Genomic DNA, 14,553 nt, shown 5'->3' with positions numbered 1-14,553 from the left:
TTGATGGTGAGCAGGTAAAAGGGCTGATACTTGTCCTATTCGACATGGTTGCCGAGAAGCAGAACTTTAATTATGTCAAAGACCGATACGAGGTTCTCTTGAGCATTCATCCTTGTCATAGTGTAACCATCGAGTCCCACCAAATCTTCCGGGTAGCCTCACATAATGATTGCACAATTCACAGAAAGATTAGACCGTTGAAGCCAATACACTAGGGTTCTTTTAAAAATGAGGTGTCTCATTATGTTTTCTGTAGTTAATGCTAATCAGCTTTCTCCATACTTATGGTACAGACCAAGTTACAAAACCAAGTGGAAGGGACATCAACGTGTTGAGGACAACAATACCTGCACACGATTGGGCTTGGGGCAGTCATCTATGAATGCAAGGATTCATCATGATAGGTTGCATATTTCAGACAAAACTATTTAAATCATTTGGAATTTTCTTAAGAAGCCCGTATCTACAATTTAAGGTTAAAATTTACGCGTAACATTCTTAAGTATGCCTCATATCTCCAATTCCAGCCCCTCTTAATGATGTACACAGAACCTTTATGCCCATGGATCGGCAGAGTCCATGATTTTGGTGAACAAGCAACTAGTTGAATTAACTGTTGCATACATCTGTACACTAGATGTCAGTAATTATACAGTTTTTGCCGGTTCAGTTTACCAGTTAATTTGCAAACTCTACAGATGGAAATATAGATTGTGGGGTCAGGGTGCCATAGGCTCCAAAGTATCGTCGTCCAATAGTTCTTCAAGATCAATCAAATCATCATAAAAATCTGTTGCTTCTCCATTTCTGTTGCGTGTATTTTCGTGTTCAACCTGTAAATCATGGACCAGAATGATAACCGTCATGAGATCACATTGAAGCAGGAGAAAATGCAAGGAATAGTTTTACTGTTTCTTCATAACTGTCATACATAAATTTTCTAGTCATTTCGACTACAAAAGCAAGCATTTGAAAGACCTCATGCCTGTCACCATTTGAAAATACAACTTAAGAAAGCACATAATGCCGGAGAATGCAGGCAGGGGGTAAGATGGACGAAATAGGATGGACAATTTCCTACAAAATCGCCTCCATCAAATCCCCCAGTGCATTAATGTAGTATAAGTGTGCGTGCTGTGTCCAAAGTGGTGTGCACGAATGGTGTGCAGACAAAAGTGGTGCGTGACCTATAGAGAGAGAGAGAGAGAGAGAGAGGAGAGCATTTTGGCAGTTAGTGAAAACCTTCACTAAAAACATATTTTAGTAACACCGGAATTACCTGGGCTTCTTGTATTTCAGAAACAACATTTAGCAATCTACTATATTGATCCCGGGCCTCAGGGTATTGCACCATGGACTTCACCCTAGCAAGAGCTTTTTGCAACCTTTCTTCAGTCTGCTTTCGTCCTTCTTTCAGTAAATCATACTCATCCTCATCTGAGGGGGCATCCTGCATGCTGGAGGCCTCAGTAAGTGCTTCTCGTTTAAAACCCCGTAGACCACTTCCCTTTCTTCTCCAACGCAAAATAACCTTCTCGACAATTCCCACGGACCAAAGTATATTTTTGCTTTTCCGCACCTGGTGACCTCTGAAATGGGCCTTTAATCGAAAGATGAAAACTTGTCATTTCAAAGGTTAGGTAACTTCTGAAAAGAAAACTGAAGCCAATTGAAAAACAAGAACGTTAATAATTTTCTTCTAGAAACAAAAAGGAGCTTCAGAAACTTCTAAGGAAAAAGGGTTCAGAGATTTCAAAAGAAATGTGATAAGCCAAAGGGGGAGGTATGCAATGTACCTGAATTTTGACAATTCGCTGCCGGGTGATTAAAAAGTCTTTTCGACCTTTCCATCCTCGAAATTTGTTCTGTATCCGAATTGCCGCAGCATGCAAAGGTTCATCAACTTGTCCTGGTTTGTATACCTTTGTTGCAACCAGTGAAAGAGCATGTTCATCTGAAATTCCATGTCTATCATCACCATACTCTTTCAATTGCTTTCTTTGGAAAGACTGCATTCTAAAAACTTGATGAATTCGTGCAGCAGCTTGACTGGCATTGCAAACAGCAGCCAACGAATCTTTAAGTGAAAGACCGCTTGGCAAGTCTCCTTCTCTGATTGGAGTGGGACTTCTTTCTGAAATAGTTTGTACTGCTTTTCCTCCAGAACCATGAGAGGCATCACCCCCAGTAGTGTCCAGATTCAGCAATGAAAGGTGAGCACTCAAAGCAGATTCAGCAAGATAACCGGCAATCCCTTTGTGCCCATTGGCAGAGGCTAAATCTGCAGGTGTTCTGCCCGTTGTATAAGTGGGAGTTGGATCAGTTAATGCTCCTGGTGATGCACCAAGAGAGATGAGGGAAGCAACCGTCCACTCTCTGATATCATTAACACAACAATGATCAAATGGTATTATACCAAAAAAAGAAAATGTAGATATGAGCATCATCATATAACATTCTACATATCATTACAAGATACAGCAGACACATTCAAGTGCATATAACAGGAGATAACTTTTCACTGGAATGTTCAATTGATTAAGTTTTTCACGAAAACAACTTTAGGTACTCCCCATGAAGCTTAAAACTATCAATAGCATGGTGAACCACTGATAGTCCACCAATTCCATGCCTAATAATTAAATCAGAGTCTATTGAATGTTTACAACTGAGGGTGGACCAAATCTCAGTCCAGACTTGGTTATTGGCAACTCTAAGAGAAAAAAAATTGAAGATCTGAGGGCTCATTTAGGTGTAAACAGCAATCCAGAAAACCAGGTACGAACTTCCAAAAGCATATACCTGCCCAAAGATGCTGCCCAGTGTAGTGCAGTCCACCCATTTGCATCCCGAAAATTTACATTTACACCAGCAATAATTGTTGGTTGCAGGGCCCAATCATAGCCAAGAGCAGATGCAAAATGTAGCACACCTTGGCCGCCCTCATCCAATACACTGGCACCTTTTCCTCCCTCAGCCGACTTTTCTATGAGCCATTCGCATAACTTCTCCTTGAGTAGCTTTTCGAATAACTGCTCCCTCACTCTCTCTGAAGAAAACTCATCTGAAGAACTTTCCAAGACATGATCCCCATGAGCATCATCGTCTTTAAGCAATGAGCAGATCTTACTTCTCAACTGCGAGTTTTCCCCAATATTGCTGTTGTTGAGACGCGGAGAGTTTGCACACAGCAACTTTGCAAAACGCATGTAAAGAGTCTCATCTACACCCTCATTTACACTGCAATCTTTAGTATCTGCAGAAATCATACCATGAGAGTTGTTCACACGAAATTCAAACTCACGAAGTTCGCTACATGCCACCCTATTGGAGCATGTGATGTAAAAGGGAACCCTCCCAGCCTTGTGCACCGGAGCATGGCAACACAGAACACCATCCGCTATAACCTCGGCTGGAACTTCTACTTCACCAAACATGCAAGACCATTTGAATAGCTCTGCTTCTTGTTGACTTCTCAAGAACCTTCCAGTGATTAGCACCTGTACCGCATAGCAAAGAGGAAGTGGCATCACTTTAAGTACAAAACAAAGCAAGTATTGCTCCATTCAAACTTCTGATAGGTGCAAAAGCTATGACGATGCTAGCAGTGCACAATGTGGAAATTTCAGTCAAGAGTACCTTGATTTCTAAACCAGCATATGTCCAACTTGGTGAAAAATCTACAATGCTAAATAGCTGTTCCTGGGAAAGAGAGGGAGTGAGCATAAAGTCATTTTCATGCTGCTGAGAGTCACTCGAATCAACACCGTCACTGACAACCGCACTCCAGTAGGCTCCAGTAGTGGACTGACCAAGTAACTCATTCACATCCCCTAGTTGTTTACTCATCCACCGGTTGAAACTGTCGATCTTCTTCAAGCCTTCTTCTGCTAGGATATTGGCAAATGGCTGTTTTCCCGTAGAAGGGCAGCCGGCTTTTCCCTCTAATGCGACATTGCCATCTAAGAATGAGTTCGTATAATGTCCATTTTCTGTGCTTACACTCTCTGCAATTTTATTGGTTATATGTACCTGGCAAGACACCAAAAACACTAGTGAATCAGCAGCATAATTTTATCCATGTAACTACAACAAAATTAAAGGCTATGTCTGCATGCGACTTCGGATCCCAGGTCACTTAGACAAGGTGTGAATCAACTTCAGAATCAGGTTAAAATGCTTGATTAATGCATATATTAAGGAAACTGTAAGCTCTGCTACATGAAAAAACACCCATTAGTAGAATATAAGAACCATCAAGAGCAGATTAAGATGATCCAGGTACTATTAATCTAAGAAGGATGTTCCTCAATATCTCATGAAAAAGGTTATATACCTCATAATAGAAAAACAACTAAAGCTTTTAAAAAGCGATTTGCTCCACAGTTTAACTATTTCACAATTCGTTTTATTCTATAAATATCATCTGACCAACAAGATTAATGCACACAGATTGCATAGATATTAACACTATGCTTAGAGCACAAATTTTTGTAACTAAAGAAGGATCAAATACACATAGCTATCTTCAAGTACCTGTAATTCTTCTTGGTCCTGTGATCGGATCCCAATCTCCTGCTTCGAACTGATACCATCAGTGAAAAGCTGCCCTAGTATATCATGACCATGTTTAGGCATGATTTCAGGGGTGACAGGTTGTGCAGAAGAAACTGACGGCTGAATAATATTAGATTGGGCACCAGAAGAACGACTTTCTAATGCCTGCTCCCAAGATGGAAAATCAAGATGCTTCTGAGGCTCTAATGCTAAACCAGCAACATCACACTCTCTAGTGGTATCAGCTGGAGAAAAAGAGAGAAAATCCATTCCGGGGTTAACAGACAGGTTTCCTTGATAATCATCTGCTGGAAGTTGACAACACTACCATAAGATTGGTGACAATAAGTTATAAGATAAGAAATGAAAAGATAAGAAGCTCAAGAAGCCTAGAAGCAATTGCTATGAATGCTCTCCAAATCAAGGGGAAATAGTTTATACAGAGAAAAAGAATGCACTGATTACTCAAATTTGAAGCTGGATAATAAGGATGAGAGTGTCCAGTGTCAATATTTTGCATTCCAGCCTCTTGAAAGTCAACGATAGAGTGAATTCCGGAATTTGCCTGGTTACTGTATGCTGTGCATAGTATAAGAATAATCAAGAAGAGAGTTAATTTTTTAATTTGAAAAATGACAATGACTCTATGATGCACTTTGAACTACACGATACTCTAGGAATGATAACTGGGATAGAACACAGAAATGAACCTGATTCAGCATCCCCATACTCCGATGCCTGAGGGCTAGAGCTATCCATTGTTTGAGAAGGAACTTGGTAGTTATTTTGGTGAGAATTAGAAGACAGAGAACTATTTATCTCATAACTAGCTTCAGTTTCACGGGACAAGGAAATCATCTCTTCAGTGTCTTTGATTCGATGGATGTTCATCCTGTTTCCCTGAGAAAAACGCGCCCATAATAGTGAGATCATCATATAGCAAGAGAAAAGATATAAGATACAATTGCATTTACAGTGCAGAAACTTGTTGATTGATTCTCATGACTCAATTAGTCTAGACTCTTGTGGCAACAAGACAGTTGATTTTCAAAAGAGACACTGCTTGTACAGGGTTAAAGCAACCAAATTAGCAATTCTGCGAAGATAAGATATTATGATACTAACAGAAATTAGACGTAGCCAGTACCCTCGAGGATTGCACTATCACTGATTTTTTGTTCCACTAAACCACAAATAAAAAGAATTTCTTTTACAGTGAAAGCACTGTTGATTGGAAATAGAGTTAAGCTTGTTGGGAGCTTTTAAAGGACTGGATCTACCCAGTAATGTATGAATAGCGTAGAGGTCTGCAGAGATTTATGCAATATGAGAGAAATACATCCATTACTCTTCTAGAAGGGAAAGTTGATGTGGCAAGGTTTTAGACAAACCTCCTGGAAAGTTGTAAACAATTTATGGTTTTAAGGTGGCAAGATCCAACCAGGTTATACTTTTGTGTCAATGAAAGTATGCACCGGAATTATGGGCCAAGACCAGCATGTTAGGGCCTTACACCACCAAACACTCCATTCAATTCCAATGTGATTTCTGGTAGCTGATGATGGGGGCTTTTCTGAGCATTCGAACAGATATAAAAGGGTAGTTGGGAAGCAGAACTATCTTGTTGCACTAGACCCAACATTGCCTTTGCAATCTGCAGAAATTCATTCCAAGCCATCTCCTTGAGCTCCTCAATGATTGTGATATCCAACTACTACCAATATGACATTTTATATGAAAATTTTCAGGGAAGGAGGTTTTTTTCCTGATAACTGGAAGGATCTATTCTGAGAGGAAGTCTACTGCCTACCATTCCATATTTGTTGGAGGCAATCTTCTCTCATGGAGAAAAGGAAACAGTCCATAGTCTTGCCTATGTCCAGGCTACATGCGATATGACTTAATGGGCACTTGACAGATTCTTAAGGAGCTTGAACTCAAGGAGATTAAGCCAATGAAGCAGCAGTGTGACAAGCAGCCCACTTTTCATATTGCACCTAATTTTGTGTCTGACGAGTGTACTAAGCCTGTTAAGGTTGACTGTATTTCAAGCAAGAAAAGCTTTGCCAAGGACTAATTACCATAGTTATGTTAAAAAAGTGAAAAACTTGCTGACATCTTATCCTAAAACCATTCGACAACTTGATGACATGTTTACAAAACCCTTACATGGAGATTCAATGGATTTATTCGTAACATTCTGGACCCCCAACAGATAATGGACTTGGTCAATCACATGGTTTGGAACCTAGAATATGGTGCCCTTGGGGCCCTCTATTTGATTGTCAGTGATAAAAGCAATCATCCCCATACTGTCTTAAAATAAGAGCACCTGGCTCTGCCACCAGGACTCCCTTCTATGTCCAAACGTCACATCCCAGCAGATGTGGTCACCATTATTGGGACTCAAGTTATTGTGCCACAAGGGTTCGAGAGTAAAGCTCACACTGATTAAGTGTGGAAATTGAGAAAGGCTCTGTAAAGGTTAAAGCAAGTGCTCTAGAATGACAGTCATATGTAATTATGAAGTCCCTTGGGGCCACCAGTCCACTAAATATAGAGGGTCGCAACATCTCTTTCCCTCTTATATGTGTGTGTGTACAGAAGCCTTGATTGATGTATAAATAAATACTGAAACCATTTCACTACTTATTTACATCTACCCGGCAGTGGAAATGGGTAGCAAGGTTGAACTGCAAACCTTCACTCGCTTAGACCAGCAATTAACTAGTTAGCACAGTCGAACCACAAGCCAGTGGCTTCACCAGTTTTTTATCTAGTTAAATTCTAAAACAATGTTTATTGCAGCGAGATAACACTATGCCAGCAGCAGCAATCAGATTGAAGAGAGAGGATAGCACAGAAAAGAGGGAGAAATAAAAGGTAATAAGCACCTTTACTTCAAGGTAGTGCACCAGAACAATGTGAGAGAGCTCCCTGTAACAGTCAGCAAAAAAGATGGAAAAAGAGAAAACCACAGTCAGACATTTTGCCTTCCTCTGGATGAGCTCCAATAATAATCTCCTATGGAAAATATACCAAGAAGAGAAAGATATAATTTTCAAACGATTGTTCAAAGAAAGCGTTATAGAATTCCAAACTAACTAACTAACTGATATAACTTAAAGGCACATTTTTCCTTGCTGTCAACTGTGTGCCTTATCCATCTATCTATCTACAGACACGTATACATATTATGTAATAAACCACAACCCCATAAGACCCCCACATAAATAAAATGCAAAAAGCACACCCACACAGAATATAAAAATTTCTAATTGATGGCCTCTTTATCCCGATAACCTTATTCTTTAAAGATAATTCGGTAAGACCTTACAGAAAACTCACTCTTCAAGCATCCAATAGGTGCGTCGTTGAAAATTTTCATTATGTTCCCCGTGTGCATAATAGCAATGCAACACGTCAACACTTCCCGCCTGAAATGATTATACTTCATCTATTATTAAGAAAGCATCAAAAGACCTTCAGAATAAAACTACAAAAGTCAGATATCCTTACCTTGAGTCTCTCATGAGCTTCCTTCACTGTCTTCCCATCCTTTTTCTTCCTCCAGTTATGCCCATCTTTTCTGAAGTATCTGAGTACCTTCCGATCAAAAAGAAATAAAGAACCACCTGCATACAAAATGAATGATCACTTGAGGCATGCATTGAGAGAGTCTACCTTAATGAGCCCATCCCATCTGATGTGCTCATTTACAAGGACATTAGGGAAAGGTGTTAGAAAATTTTCATTTCACACAAAAAAGAAAAGAAGATTAGTACTTCACAATGATGGCATTGGTCCAAAAAGATATCAAGTGCAGATGAAAGGAGAGGGAAACTAAGCAAAAGCAATCAATAAATCAGCACTTTAAAACACAAAACCATGGAGGGGGGAAAAAGAAGAAGCAGCAGCTAAAGACACTGATTATATATACAGAGGGGGACAAAAAAAAAGGAAACACAGTGAAGCAGGACTGAGGATCAACTCTGTAAAAAGACGAAGCAAGCAGCAATCATCACTGAATGGATCTTTAAGATGAGAAAATGGCTCAAACGATTGCCAAAAATGAAAAGTAGATATTGCCTGCATGCAATGCAATGTGAGTGATTGCTTCCACCTCCTGAAATGACATCTCAATCTAACCACAAAGGCATTAAGCCTTAAGGGGACAATGAGAACCCAAAAGGTGTAAATCATAGCACCAACAATATTAAACAAAACTAACTTAATATAAAGGCCGACATTGTCAACTTGTTAGCTATATCTTTTTTTTTTTTGGGCCAATGTTAGCTATATCTTGATATCATAAGAAATATACAAATTCATTAACACAGTATCGAGGTGGTACCACAGCATGCAAAATCATTCAAAAAATCTATCAGAAAAAGATTATGATAAACAAAATTATTGTCTAGCAAGCAAATCTGTTGCTTATTATCCGTTCATCTGGAGTATGCAGGCATGCAATTTGCAAAGTAGGAAAAATGGAAAAGGAATTCAAAATGAATCAGTAGGATGTAGAGATCTTGCTCCTCACCAAGAATCAGCTTCTGCATAGAATTAGTTATGTTATCTACAATTATTACTTCCTATAGAAAGTACGCTCACTTGAAATACAAGATTTAGATTAAACACAAAGGTTACACAGTGAATCAGAAAGTGATAAACCTAACCAAAAAATTACCCAATTCATATGGAAAACCAACATACTTGGAGGCATATTTGCGGGCTCTGGTGCAATTTGAAAATTTTTGTAGTTTTGGAGAATTTCACAAATTTCAGCTGGGCGTAACCACCGATGTTGTGCATCCAGAAGTATTTGCTGGATATCTACATTCAAATCATATCCCAAATTATATCAAATTGCAGCAAAATTACCTTTATCTTTGGCAATTAAATATAAGAATGAAATATATCTATTTACAGGTAAAATAAAGTTGCAATGCCAGTGATTAAAGTGCTGTAAAGGTAAATACCCATCAGGGGATGGTCAATCCTTGAGCTTCAGTCAGATGAGTCAACTAATGTCGACAGTAGGCATCCAAATAACAATCAAGAAAACAAAACTCCTCATCAACCTCTTCCATGTGGGGCCATGCAAGCCCGTTATATTAGACAAATGAGAAAGCAAAACACATCCCTAAAATGATGTAGTTCCAAGAACAATTCTCTTAAAGAAGAGAAGTAGTTGCAGACTGGTTGGTGGGCACCCTTTGGAAATGCCATATGCCAGTGGAACTGGTGCCTTTTCTGTGTCCACCTCTTTCCAATGGGGACATGGCAAATCCCTAAAAGTTGCAGTTTGATTCCAAGCCCTATCTTGGCCAGTACAATGCTCAAGGGAGTGTAGTCGGGTAACAAAAGACGAGGAAGTGCGCGACAAGGGAACTCTTGTGGTGAGAGAAACAATGGATGACTCTTGATTTACACCTTAAGTATACTTATCGCTCAAAATTGTTGCATGAGTGCAATTGCATTTCAGTGAGCACGTTAAGCACCCAGAAAGGAACATGAGGAACTTCCTTCGAAATGAATGAATAATATTTGGGAAAAAATCTAGCAAGAGTATGGGATTCATTAACAGAACAACTAGTCAAGCTGTAGCATTAAAAGTTGAAATTTCAGATGATGCGTGAATGCCGGCCTTAGAAATCACTGTTCAATCTATAATCTAATTGACGAAAGGCTTGTCTTTTGCAACACTGTCTAAGCCACATCACCCCCCGAATTCAACCAACATTTATACGTGTCTAATTAACCTACATTGCCTCTTGGCATTGCCTAGCAAACAACGAAAGTAACCTACCACAAAGAATGGAAGCTGACAGCGAGGGTTTTCAGAATGATTCTTGAGACACTTCTTTCATTATATCATTTCCAAGAATCAAGCATCACAAGTGATACCTTTCCTACAATGAATTGAAGTAAAGCCCAGAACCCATGAGACGAGGATTCGTCAAGAGTAGCTGATCCCTCGCAAACTAGAAAGGTTACTGGAGAGAAAAATCAGGACAACAGAGCACCTAAATAAGCTTAATCCATCTCCGAAAGTCACGCTTTCTTTACTAACATGCAAGAACAAGAACTACAACGACACCCTGCACACAATAAACTCCAATTCAAACTACCGTTACTCTAGCCAAAAGAAACACGCACGCTCGTCGGCGCACATGGAGAATTTTCGACATCTTCATCAAGAAAGCTACGACCGAAAACTGGAAATGAATAGTCACACGCCAGCAATTTGACCGGCGTCGAGCGCGGAAGAAAGGCCTACCCAGCGGGTTACCGAGCACGTATCGCCTCGCGTCAGCCATGAACTGTCTCAGTCAATCATCAAAAGAAGGGAGCTCCCAGTCTCTGCGACCACGGATCTGAACAAGCTCGAAGCACGAACGAGAACTGCGACCGAAGAGGACGAATTTGAGAGGTGGGGGTGCGAAAATCGCTGCGGCTGAAGAAGAAGAAGAAGAAGAAGACGCAGAAAAATTTGACTTTTAAAGACAAAGTAGGAGATGAAGATAAAAGATATTTTCTTGGAAGGTTTTGGGCTTCGATAGCGAAATTGGCAAGAACGGCGCCGTTTTGGAACCGAGAAAGTGACTGGTCGCCGCGGTGCGAGTGTTTTGAAGCGCACCACGCTGGTCAATCTTGACCGTAAATACCGGGTACGGCCCGGCTGCCCCCTTCCCCCCCTTTTTTTTTTTTTTCATTTATGACGAGGAGAAGTGGTGTTATAAATAGATAAATCCATATGAAAAAACATAAGAACCCAGTTGTCCCAAATTAAAAATATCATGCTTAGCCGGGGTTATTATCGTAATTTAAAATCACGACGATTTAAAAAAACTAAAAACGACCGCATAAGTAAATGCTTTGCTCCGCATTAGAAATTTTAGCATTTATAATTGCTACGTTATCCGTTGAAAAATGTAACGGAATCAGAGCCTTTGAAAATCTGTTATCGTGGTGAATTTTTTTGTTGTTTATGGTGATTTGAAAAGGATTTGTATGCAACAGAAAACAACGAGCTAAGCTTTTGTAGAATTATCAAAGAATTGTGAAAGGAAGAGGAACTTTACCGGCAGGAGGACACAAGAAGTGCCAAAAATCAATATGTGGCGCTTATTTTGATGCAAAAATATTTTGTTTGGATAGCTTAAGTGCCAATTGTTTTGAAATGATTATTTGAGTGCCAAATCCGATAAGCTTTGTCGGAAATCTTACGTGGCATTTTGTTGTTAATAACTTAATCCTATGTGGCTCACTAGAGTATCCAATCGCTAATAAAAACAAAAGCTAAAAAAAAAAACAAAAAGGAAAGGTTTGCAGGCCTTCGTTGCTATCGCCCCACCATTGCTAGCAACGGCCGACAGGGGTCGTTAAGCCTCGGTGCTAGCGACCCCTATCGACCTTTGGTAAGGCCTCGCCAAGATTTGCAAGATTGAGCCCTCGCACGAAATCAGTGGGGGTCGCCGGCTAGTGGTTGAGGCTTGACAATCATCATCAACTATCCCCCCACCCTTACCATTGTGCCAAGCCCTTCCTTTTTTTTTAATTGTTTAGTTTTTTTAGCTTTTTTTAAATTTTAATTTAATTTTTTTGAAAAATTAACTTATATTTAAAAGATCAATCTATGTGGACTGAATTTTCGAAAAATTTTACCACGTGGACTGATTTTTTTTTAAAAAATTGTCTCGTGAATTGACTTTTAAAAAAGGTGGCCATGCAATATTAGAAAACTAATAATAAATACCATATAATTAGTTTGGTCGGAATCTATCGCCGTTGGCACCTAAGTGATCATTTTTTCTTCAATTTGGCACTTAAATAAGCAAGCGAAAAATTTTGACATCAAAATAAACACCGTACACAAATTTTGATACTTATTGTGCTAGTGAAAAATTTTAGCACCAAAATAAACACCGTAAACTTTGGTACTTCTGAGTGTCCTTCTGCCGAACTTTAACATTTTCAATACACGGTTTTGCAATTTAAATTCATTTTCTTGAATTTGAAAGAAAAAACTAATAATCGATGGAAACTTGCTGCAAACCAATGTAAAAAGCTTACTCCCTATGATGTGCGGCAAAAAACTTTTTTACCTGAATAATCATCAATCGCGTAAACTTTACATATAGACTTTAATTTTGGGCATTTAACTTTTGATTCAGAGAAGTAACTTTAGTAACCATACATAGCAATTTATTTTTCACAATAGTTAATATATTTTTGGCATATTAAAATAGCATGTACTTAGCAATTAGCTATTTTTATATGTTGGAAAAATATGATTGACTGGGATGAACAATATAATCAGACTTTGAAGTGTAATAACACTCTTTCTAAAGATTTATTTGTCCCACAACATTGTTAATGGTTTCCAACAAATATCCTTTGAAAATAGCAAATAACAATTCCGATAATTCTTTAGGATCTCTCAAGGGAAATAATTGGAAACAATGGCTATGTACCTTTTTGAAAAGACGAAAATTTGAAAGTTATATATAGAAAATGAACTGAATCACTCAATATATAATAGTCGAAGAAAGGCAACTCTTCATGTCTCGAGAACTGTCATTCAAACATAACTATTCATATCCAAAGAACACTTAATTTCGGTCACACCTCTTCGTGTCTAATAAATAGTTAATTCAGACACAACACTTTGTTATCATAAAAACAATATATTTGAACACAACTTTTCCTTGTCCAAAAACTATCCCATCTAAAAAATTACAACTCTTGGACATAAACAATTAATTAAAATTGGAAAATAAATTTAATAAAAATAACTATAAGTCCTACATGAATAATTGTACCGAGACCAAAATCGCGCGATCACACGTAAATATAGTGGAGTCCAACCCACTTGCCCATATCTCTTTTGTAAAAAACTACAATAATTTTCTAACTTAAAAGTGGCTTGCAGTCTCCTATCTCCCATATATGGGACACAAGAAAAGGTACTTTTGTTTATTTTACCAACAAACTTCAACATTATATGTGACAAATAACTTGCTATTAAGGGAAAAAACAAGAACCGTTCAACCTATTTGTAGGAATTGAACCATTGTAGCGGCATTTCATATGTAGCGCTTAGTTTGTCCATTTCGATAATCGATAAAATCTTAATATGCATAGTGGGGTTAAATATAGGAAAATCCAAATTTCATGCGGCCATTAAATTCGTTTTCTTGATAAATTCTATTTTCTGGTGTGATTAGTGACTATCTGTCAAATCAAAGTAAATCTAATGAATTCATTTTTTTGCTAGATGCTTGTTGCAAATCGAGGGGTATTTGCATTTGGAAAATTTGGGAATGTACTTTTTTTTATTGGCTTCAAGGAATTCATTGTCCTTATTTTAAGTGTGGGTATCTTCCTTCGACCGGATATCGACTAATTCGCGAAAAAATTCTTTCACTCGAATAAAAATAGGACTGCTTTCCGACACGAATTCGAGCCTGATAGGGGCTCGGATTGCTACAATCGCAACCCACCAAAAAAAGAAGAACAGCAGAGGATCCCGTGACACTCTTGCTTTTGTCTCTCCCTCTCACTAAGCTTCACGTGCAGTACGTTGTGGCGAGATTCCGACAAGTATTCGTCCGCTGGTGGACCCACCCACGGAAAAGATTCACGCTCACATTCCTCAGCCTGCCCTTGATCCTGACACCCAAAAAAAAAAAAAAAAAAACCTGCCCTTGATGATTTATCCAAAATTTCCTTCTTTTTTTTCCCCCTTTTGATTTTGTCATTCATTTGATTATTTAATTGAGTTAATATTATGCAAACTCTAAATTGATAAATCAAATCAAATGATAAATTTATCTCAACCGATATTGATTTTCACGTCAACTTTCCATGTATATCGAGTTATGTCACTAATGTGCCGGTTTGAGTTTTTGACGATCCGAAAAGTAATTTAGGATAAATTTATCGCAAGTGTATGAATTTAGAAGTTGAGGTAAATTTTTTGACATATGC

The 14,553-nt window shown here is 38.5% G+C and overlaps 1 protein-coding gene across 8 annotated transcripts; it reads right to left on the bottom strand.

The window, feature by feature from the left end:
• Positions 1-553: 553 nt before the first annotated feature.
• LOC115738860 (calmodulin-binding transcription activator 3) lies at positions 554-11,050 on the bottom strand. Of its 8 annotated transcripts, XM_030671628.2 has the most exons (14): positions 10,841-11,050; positions 9,274-9,393; positions 8,077-8,192; positions 7,906-7,994; positions 7,452-7,494; positions 5,268-5,457; positions 5,023-5,136; positions 4,537-4,865; positions 3,640-4,032; positions 3,131-3,500; positions 2,803-3,049; positions 1,797-2,376; positions 1,280-1,600; positions 554-833 (listed from the first exon to the last, which is right to left on the bottom strand). In XM_030671628.2, exons 1-14 carry the CDS (start codon positions 10,878-10,880, stop codon positions 720-722), a joined length of 3,066 nt encoding a protein of 1,021 aa, XP_030527488.2. In that variant the 5' UTR covers positions 10,881-11,050; the 3' UTR covers positions 554-719. The 8 variants fall into 8 exon arrangements, with proteins under 8 accessions (XP_030527488.2, XP_030527486.2, XP_030527484.2 ...); XM_030671626.2 differs by having other exon boundaries at positions 2,803-3,500; positions 10,853-11,050; XM_030671624.2 differs by having other exon boundaries at positions 2,803-3,500; positions 10,841-11,049.
• Between the last annotated feature and the right edge of the window lie 3,503 nt (positions 11,051-14,553).

The sequence above is a fragment of the Rhodamnia argentea genome, chromosome 1 (genome assembly GCF_020921035.1).
Source record: "Rhodamnia argentea isolate NSW1041297 chromosome 1, ASM2092103v1, whole genome shotgun sequence".
NCBI classification, from domain to species: Eukaryota; Viridiplantae; Streptophyta; class Magnoliopsida; order Myrtales; family Myrtaceae; genus Rhodamnia; species Rhodamnia argentea.
This window is presented reverse-complemented; position numbering and strand designations above follow the sequence as displayed.

Bases quoted from the DNA above. Each gene is read 5' to 3' on its own strand.
- LOC115738860 (XM_030671624.2), bottom strand. From the start codon at position 10,880: ATGGCTGACGCGAGGCGATACGTGCTCGGTAACCCGCTGG. The intron at 9,394-10,840 runs GTAGGCCTTTCT...ATTTGAATGTAG, and splicing joins CGTGCTCGGTAACCCGCTGG to ATATCCAGCAAATACTTCTG. The intron at 4,033-4,536 runs GTACTTGAAGAT...GTGTCTTGCCAG, and splicing joins AGGACCAAGAAGAATTACAG to GTACATATAACCAATAAAAT.